The sequence below is a fragment of the Musa acuminata genome, chromosome BXJ2-2 (assembly GCF_036884655.1).
Source record: "Musa acuminata AAA Group cultivar baxijiao chromosome BXJ2-2, Cavendish_Baxijiao_AAA, whole genome shotgun sequence".
Lineage (NCBI taxonomy): Eukaryota > Viridiplantae > Streptophyta > Magnoliopsida > Zingiberales > Musaceae > Musa > Musa acuminata.
Window position 1 is genome coordinate 27,168,513 of NC_088339.1, and position 9,457 is coordinate 27,177,969.

At 44.0% G+C, this 9,457-nt stretch overlaps 1 protein-coding gene across 1 annotated transcript; it reads right to left on the reverse strand.

Moving 5' to 3' along the window:
* Positions 1–677: 677 nt before the first annotated feature.
* On the reverse strand, positions 678–4,809 carry LOC135605703 (uncharacterized). The gene is made up of 4 exons (XM_065096102.1): positions 4,410–4,809; positions 2,924–3,703; positions 1,518–1,565; positions 678–1,446 (listed from the first exon to the last, which is right to left on the reverse strand). The coding sequence occupies exons 1-4, from the start codon at positions 4,587–4,589 to the stop codon at positions 1,126–1,128; spliced, it is 1,329 nt and encodes a 442-aa protein (XP_064952174.1). The 5' UTR covers positions 4,590–4,809; the 3' UTR covers positions 678–1,125.
* Positions 4,810–9,457: the final 4,648 nt, after the last annotated feature.

Consider the following 9,457-nt stretch of genomic DNA (forward strand, 5'->3'; position numbering starts at 1 on the left):
AATTTTATTTAGAACAAGATAAATTTGTAAAATTCTATATCCATTTTATATTGGACTGATGGCTCAATTGTTAACCAGATCCCTAACCATCTCGATCTGACTCAGCTGCCACGTGTCTTGTCCTCGTTAGAGTGAATATTTCTCGGGTTTCATTTAGAACAAGATAAATTTGTAAAATGCTGCATCCGATATTAAGCAAAGATGTGGAGAAATGACATGAAGCAGATTGTTATATGCTTATCAAGGCAAGCAAGGTTGATAGCTCAGCCCATATCAGGGCTTTCCACAAGAGTGTGAACTTTTCTTGAGATATCTCTGTCATGAGCTGGAATTCTTAAAGATACCAAAATGCTTCAAGCCAGAGAAGACACTCATTTCATGTTTTGTGGAAGTATTGCCATCATTCTTGCTAGATTTGCTTCTTAATGATCAGCCATCAAGAGTGGTTAAAAGCCTATAAACAAGCATGTGGAAAGTTGAGATTGAAATCTCTATCTTTGTGAAGCATTAAAATGACAAAATTAAAAAGGACAACTTTGTTGCATGCCATTCAAGATTAAAGAATGAAAGATCCATCACCTCTATCTACATAAGGAAAACCTTTCACCACTGTGACAAATGTTTGTAATTTCAGATGAAAGGCCATATATGCCCATGAACCATATGCAAACTTTGAATTGTCATAAACTTGTAAGCAAATAAATTAACCGATCAAATTACATGAGTAAATCCCACACCACACCACAGTTTCTCAAAATGAATCCTGACCTAAAAGGTCATCAAGGCTCAACTTTAAGGTCGAGGAAAAAAAAAAAATACAGGTAATGTACTCTCAAAGGTTAGCCTGTAATGCATAAAGACATGCAAGGCCCTCCCCTCCTTATTCCTTCCCTTTTATCAATTAATATATAACCACTTACAAAAATAGAAAAAACATAAATTTTGCACATTACACATCTGATGGAGGTGTTGTCTGTTATCCCCATGTTACTTTGTTGAAGCTGCTTTCTCCAAATATATCACCGATGATCCGATCACGATTGAAGATACCACTTGTATAAAGGAATAGACATAACAATTACTGGAGAAGACGATACCAGAGGAATGTTATGTAGCTGAAGCTTCTCACTTCCCCACCTGAACTTTAAGCTTACTCATACCAGTCTCCAGCTTTTCCACACCAGCTTCATTATTTTCACCACCAGATTTTGCATCTCTGACCTTAAGCCATGGATGTTGCAGACACTGTGCCGCTGTTGGTCGCTTCTCTGGAGCGAAGTCAAGTAGAGGGCATAGAAACTCCACAAATTCATGGGCATTGGCCTCAGAAAATTTGTATTTCTCAACAAGCAACCGATCCAGAGGCCAGAATTTCAGCCTTCGTATCCTCTTCAGGTCTCCATACCTGTCAAAGTAGTCCTTTGATCGGGATCCAGTAGTAGCAATCTGAAGAGCAGAGTGAAAGCTACTTATTATCATGCATTAAGCGAGTTACAATAACAAAAACCAGTTCTCACCTTTTTGGGCATCTTTCCAAGGAGCTCCATCATTAAAGCCAAGTGATCCTGAAAAAGAGCCAAGTTGTTTAGTGAAAAATAATTCATAACAGAAGTTGAAATTATTTCCAGATGAAACAAAACAATCACAGGCTGGAGCTTGCAAATACATGCCTTGATATCAAAAGAACATTTGGAGCTTATTAATTAGTTCTAACTATTTCACACATTTGTCATACAAATTCAGAAGTTGATGATTTAATTAAAGAAAAATAACTAATGCAAGACAACGAGCAAAGAAGAAAATAAAAGAATAGTTGCTAACAAGCAGAGATGTAAGAACCAGGATCCAAACTAGAATAATGCTTTGGAGCAAAATCCATAAAGTTCGCATTGGGTAAGTGATGCAAGTTACACATTTTAAGATTAATTTGTAATAAATGAATACCGCTAAATTACATGATCAGCAGTAGTTCCTGACTAGAGTTGGATGACTATAAGTCCAAGTTTTTGGAATCTGCATCTCTACCATTTTTACATAAAAATAACCAACACCACATTTTTGCAAAAGAAACAATAAAAATACATTCTTATACATTCCAAGATGCTTTTGATTAAACATTATGAAAGAAGAATACATGTTAATGCTGATACCAATCAGGGAAGAATAACTTCTACTTTCAAGATGATCATTTTTGACACATAAACATGAAATAAAGTGAATATATATATACACACACACACACACAATTGATGTTAGAAAAGTTACATAGACGTGCTGTTGGAAAAGCACCAGTATTGCATTCCAGTCTGCCTTACCAAGAATGCAAAATATATCAAAGCCTGTTCTATTGGAATTTCAATAGACTAATTAATTTAACATCTTCCACCATTTTCTCTCTGTTAGTCACTATTATGTATATAGTGAAACCAAACTAATATAATCTACTTCCCCTTTCTGCTCTCTCTACCAAGTTCCGAATTATATCTTGCTTACTAAAGCTTCAATCTCCAATTCCATACACAGCTTCGGTACAATGCATCAGTATTCTGTCCACTTCACATGTTTCAAACTAAAGCTCATTTCAAAATATTGTTTCAAACTTTCAACATCTTGGAAAATACAATATTTTCCATTAACAGGGATGAATTTAATCTTTTAAGGCTGAAGCCATCTCATATAGAACTCTCAACAACATCTGCCAAACACTTTTAATTGAAGTCAAGTGTGACCTTCAACCAGGTTTTATTTGTTCTTTTGTCCATATAATCCAGAATAATGCTGGAAGAATGTGTACAAACATATGTTCAGGCGTCAGCTAAATTTCTAAGCAACAATGTCAATTTAGATCAGTGCTTCCTTTGTTTACCCAATTTTCGAAGTAAAAAAGTAAGTATTCTTGCTTATATACAGGTAGGAGCCATACCTCATCTTCACTATATCCTTGGCCAATTTTAGGAGTAAATAACATATCTCCAGTGGCAAGCTCAAAAGCCATGCAAGCAAAAGACCACATATCTGTGGAAAATGAGTAACCAGCACCAAGAATGACCTCAGGTGACCTATATTGCCTTGTCTGGATATCATCAGTTAACTGTTTATCGCACCAACAAGCATTCCCAAAATCCACAATTTTGCATCCCAGATCAATCCCTTCTAAGCTCCTTTCCTGCTGCAAAACCAGTGGATCTGATGCTCTCCTCTCAGCGATCCTTGCCCTTGCCCTCTTTGCTTTTTTCTTCAGCCTCTTCTCAATCATATTGACCACTGTTCCCCCATTTGGGTTGCCCTCGGGCCTCTCTAGGATTGGGGTGAACCCAGACCTGACTGGATCCTTCGAAGGATCAATAGTGGAAACAAGAAGAACATTCTCCAGTTTCAAATCTGTGTGAATGATGCCAACTTCCCGGTGCAAATAATCAAGACCAACCAAGATAGACCTGCATATGTTTCTCACTCTATCCAACCCAATGCCTTTATAGCGGTTGTACTTGACAAGCCGAAGTAGGCTATCGCCAAGGAACTCGATTACCAGGCAAAGATGCTGCCCATTTGGTCCAACATGCTTGAAGTGGTCAAGCAATCGGACGATGCACTTGGAATTTGAGGCATCTCCTTCGGCAATTGCTGAAAGCAGCTCAATCTCATGGATGGCAGCTTGAGCAAACTCCGGTGCACTCTTTTGGATTTTGAGAGCAACAAAATTCTGCAGAACAAAATAACTGAACGTGAATTCGGAAGAAAAATAAAAAAAATGTACCAAGAAGAGAAAAAATACCGATCTGCACAGGACAAGAAGGCAGCAAGAATGGATAGCGATAATTATACGATCGAGAATATGAGGCAAACAAGAAATAAAATTAATAGATGATGTTAATCACCAAGATTAAAGTTAGTATGCAATTCTTGGGAAGAAAAAACAGGGTTCAGTAACACCACTGTCGAATGCTTTAAGGGGAAAAGAATCCCATAAACAGTGAGACTATCGAGCACAACGTAGAAAGTGTGGAGAATGAATGAAACATCATCAATGCTTTTCCATACATGGCAATAATCATTCAGCCGTACAATCTTGAACATAAAATGCGTTAAAAAGAAAGTACAAGAAATAAAGGCACCCTCATCTTAATAATTCTTCAATCAATATGAAATATTCTTCAATTGAATTCAGTGCAAAAAAGATCAAATCGAAGAAAGATCGGAAAATCGAGTTAAATCGAAGACTGGAACAAAAATATGAGAGATTTAGCTGATAATTGGCAAAGATCTACGCAAGGTCGCGATCTTTAGAAGAGAATTGACATCAAACGGAGTAACTGGCGGCTAAAGGCACGATCTTTCCTCAAACCATCGCCAACCCGGGGAAAACATCATGGAGAAGGAAAGAGAGATGCGGGAGTGCGATCGAGCACCTGGGATCGGGTGTCGTAGGCGAGCCAGACGGTGGAGAAATGGCCCCACCCGAGCTTCCGCTGGGCGATGTACCGCCCGCCGGCGAATTGATCGCCGACCCTGACGGCGTGGTACCCCCCTTTCCTGTAGGCATCCACGCCCTCGTCCTCCTCCGACGCCGACGACGACGAGCACGACATCTCGCTCCCTCCCCGCCCGCGTTCGCTCCCAAAGCGACTCTTTTTGGTCGCCGCCTTGTATCCGAAGGATCCAAAACTCCCAGCAACTAAGAAGGGAGACGGAGAACGAGGAGGAGGAGGAGGAAGGAGAAGAAGCGGATCTGATGGAGGAAGGAGAGGCGATGGATACAACTGGCCGAAAGGAATATGACCGCTTCCACCACCTGAAAAGTGTTCGCACCAAAGAGAGAGAGAAAAAGGGGTGAGTTGGTTGATTCGTGACCTAACTGGAGTGCCCGTCAGGCTGCAAGAACGAACACGGCACGCGTCTCAAGCAACGGTTGGGATGGCGTTAAGATTCGGACTTGCTCCTGGACTCATCCACCTTTGCACGGTTGGCAATGGGTCAGATTCGGGTTCGATCAGACGTCACGTTTATGGGCATGTAAGCTTCATCCTCATCAATCCATCATTTTCCTCCCAATCTAATGTACTTAATTCTTTTTTTTATTTTTTGAAGATTATAAATCACGGTCCAATGACGATTTCTAGTACATACACCGAACATGTATTAGCATCATATAAAAAATATCATTCACGATATATATATATATATACATGCCATATTTTGATATTAGATGAATCACCAGCAAACATCATCAACCGACAGCCACGAACGCAACACCACACTGTCACGAACAAACTTCTAAACAAGATGTTTGATGTAATGCTTATGTATGTTCGTGTCTTTTGGTATGTTTATGCCTTGTACAACATGTAGGGGGGGGACGGCCGAAGGCTTAATAGTCTAATTTTAGTTGGGTTGGTGGCCTCTTTAGGCTTGTAAATAAATGTTGTGTCATGTGGACACGTGCGAGAGATTTTCGATCTATAATGGACCATTTTACCCTTTGTTGTGCAACAGTTCAAAGCTTGTAAAGTCTGTTTGTAATTTGCATAGTCTATAAAGTGTTTTTCAGAGATGTTTGCTTGTGGATCCCGATTGAGGCGTTCTCTCTAAAATCGTTCTCTCTTTTGTTGGTCCTAAGGGACAATGGGAGGCTTCGGGGAGGCCGACCTTTGCGGACGGACATGCAAGGGTGCCGCACGACTTAGGCAAAACCAGCTAAGTCCGTGACAGATGGTATCAGAGCGGGACAAGCACTCATAGAAACACTTAGCATGCAAAACGTGGGGGACCTAGCGGGGCTGCGTTGAGGGCAGTCAGCACACGCGCGACCGTTTGGGGGAAAACGGGCATGGAGATATAGGGAAAAGGAGTCGCTCTGATGAGCGGGCATCTGAGATTGGCATTCAGAGGAATGGCCAACCCTTCGCGCAAGAGGCACCACGAGAACAGACAAGCTTGGGAGAATGCGGAGCGCACAAAGGTTGGGATGGCTGAGTTTGAGCTATGGCTCAACGTTGACAACTATACTTGATGGTGCTCAAAGCAAGCAAGGTGCTTGGTAAAGGATGAGACCATGCAAGGTGGAATGAGTTGCTCAGCAATCGAAAGAGTTCTGCAAAGCTCACAGAGGTGAGGGGAATTGCTAACTCAAAGAATTCGGTACTCATACATGGGCTTGTATGCAGACGATGGAATGTTCGCGGCCATCCCAAGGCGACCGAAACTCGACGACATGGAGCATTGAAATTTTCTCTTTGGCATGTGAAGGATACGTCCGTAGGAGGCTGAAGTGTGCAACGAGTTCAGCATGTTGCTAGGCCTTGAGTGGTGCAGCGGGAGTTGTATTGATGTGGAGTCGCAATCTAGCAAGTGTGTTTGCAGGAGGCAGAACAATGCACAGTTTGTTCAGCAGATCGGAGTAGTCCAAGGGGATGGTGGTCTCTGAAACGAAGAGAGATGTTGCTCCAACGGGATAGTTATCCAGGAGGGATAAGTCCCGACTCTCCAGAGGGAGAATCATGTGGGACGGACCGCACATGTTGAGGAGGAGTACCTCAACAAACAACAACTCCACGAAGCTCAATGGACCGAGCAAGCGGTGAGGAGTCATCGCATGATCTCGCTTGAGAGAATGCATTGGTGGATGCGTTGCGAGATCAAGTGGGGGAGCGTTCCAAAGCAACACAAATGAAAGCACACTTGGAGTCGATTTGGAGATCGGACTCAAGGGAGGGTTGACCCGTGGAATGGTGGGCGCGAGGGCCACCATCGACTCAATGCAAAAACGAGGAGCGGAGCAACTTGGGTGTAACTTGGCGAAGTACCCAAGCCGCATGAAGAGAGCCAGCATAGAAGTTGGAACATGGAGCGGAGGCACAGTGCTTTCCTTAGACAGAGGTCAAGGACATGAACTCTTACAGAGGCAAGAGTAGAATCATGTTGTTCCATGGGTCATTCATTCTATCAGAGAGGACTCATCTTGCATGGTGCCAAAGATGAAGGGAGCTTCTAGGCACATGCACCTTATCTCGGAGGAGCATTTGATGGAGGAACTAAGGCGACTCAATTTACGGAGGAGAAGTTAGGTTCAGAAGGCCTTAGCACGGGGCAAGAGGATACAGAGGCGGGTACTCTTGAAGAATATGCCACAGTGTTGTCATTCAAGTTGTCATGAAGGAAGCGGTGCGCAGCGGAGATTGTGCTGGTAGGGGCAGAGGCCCAGGATCCAGACAATGGTGCACTAATTGCAGCGAAGTCAAGGGACTTCGGGAGCTACTAGGCGACGGACTGTCCTAGAGCGGTGCTTCATCTAGGTGTGACCCAAGAGTGGGTGGATGAAGGTCGGTTGCCAAAGGAGCGAACAAATTCGAAGGTGGAAGAGACCCTACGATGTATTGGCAGAGGCCATACATGGAGGGTTCACAATTCGAGTTTATTCCACAAGGATCAGAATGCAATGGAGATGTCACCAGGAGGCGACATGGTGCAGCGGATCGTGGTGGAACAGTTCGTGGCAATGCGACACACACGACATAGTCCCGTGAGGGACTAGATAATACGGAGGTATGATCGGGAGCTACTGGAAGCTCCACTTCGGTGAACAACATGATGGCAAGAAGGGCTATGGATTCAAGGAGTGAAGGCCACGGTACCGCAGAGGCGGGTCTTCCGTGCGTGCATCGAATTTTGCATCGGATGAAAACCTTGGTCATCAGCATATGGGGGCTGTTTTCCACCAAGGGAAAAGTTCGAATGCAAGTACCAGTAAGTTCCATGGGAGGGACTTGATCATGCAGAGGTATGATCGAAGCAGTTGGAGAGTTGGACTGCTCCAGAGCTCTTATTCGCTTAAGGGAGCCCGACAAGTCAGAGGACAAGGTCGAGTAAACGAACGTTGCTACCAAGGAAGCTAAGGAGAACAGAATCGGTGCAGACCCTATAATGCGATGGCAGAGGCCATGCATGAGAGTTGCAGTCTGTCTTTCCATCGACCAAAGGAGAGCTGCTTGGAGAACACAGAGGTGTTGAAGCAGGGGGTCGGAAAGGGCGAGGAAGCGACGACGAGTCCAAAGGGACTTAGCTACCCAAAATCAAGCATCAGTTAGAATAGAGGTGGACTCGGAGGAGTGCCACAGAGGCATATCTACTGATTGTGAAGGAAAGGGATGCAGATGCGAGGTGACGGATAGTAGTGCCATGGGCATGGCAGCGCCATGGTACCGTAGAGGCGGGACTTCCGTGAAAGTCATTGATCCCTTGCTCTCATGGAGGGAGAGCGCTTGGTCGTGAAAGAGGCCGAGGAGGTGGAGAATGCAGAGGCAATCTCCAAGTACCGAGATAAGGCTGAAGGGCAGAGGCCGAGGAACTTCGTAAGACCGGTGTCAATGAGCTTCTCATCAAGATAGCCGAAAGTGAAGGACTTCGGGTCATGCAAGAGTGCATAACCAAGGAACGAAGTAGGCAGTACGCGGTGCTGTACCTTTGCTACTCAATGGAGTAGGCGGCAGGGTTGATGGAGAAGATAGTACAATCCCAGAGGCGACCAAACCTATAAGAGAATTACTCCAAGTTGGGGTGAAAACTTCCTGCATTCCAGAAGTTCGATGGCATTGAGAAGGTGAGTCACAGTAACTAACTCAACGCAAGGAGTGCAAACACTTCAAGTGCTTCAGAAGTGTGAGCAAAGTGCAGGAGAAGGCCAGTAACCAGCTCGATGCATGGAGTACAACCTCGAGGAGGCGGGCGAAGTCAAGTAACCTTTGCCTTCTCAACTCTTAAGAGAATGGGCAAAACCGAGTACCCTAATTCTCTTATCTATCCAGCAGAGGAGCTCTGCATATGTTCAAAGACCCTTCGAAGATAATGGAAGACAATAGTTGTCAAATCCTCACCAACGATGATCAGTGTTACTGAGAGTAGATTGTCCGCTTCATTTCCCAATGAAATACCAATCAAAAGTGGAAGTGATGCGAACCTACTTGGATGTGACAACTAAGTGAAAGAAGAGTCAATGAGCAAATTTTATGGAGGAAGGACCTAAAACTTTAGAAGTTTGCGAGACGATGCTCGTTAAAGCTCCAACAAGCATCCACCCAGTTCAAGCAGCATGTGGAATTTGAGAGACTGGCGCAGTAAGGATGGTCTTTTCCTTCATCCAGGGGATCCGCAGGAATCAACAATGATCAACACAACTCAGCCAACCCCACACTAGAGTCGAGTCATTGGTGAGTTGAAGCAGCATGGCGGATCAAAGGTTCGACTACTCAAAAACAGTAGCGGAGAGCAGCTAGGAGCCAAGAGGCGCATTGTAGCTGGAGCAGAAGATTGAAGACTAAGCAAAGGCGAGGAGTTGCAGTGTCGACAAAGGCTTCAACGAGGACGTCGAAGGAATAAGTGAGGGAGAATGTCACGGACAAACTTCTAAACAGGATGTTTGATGTAATGCTTATGTATGTTCGTATCTTTTGGTATGTTTATG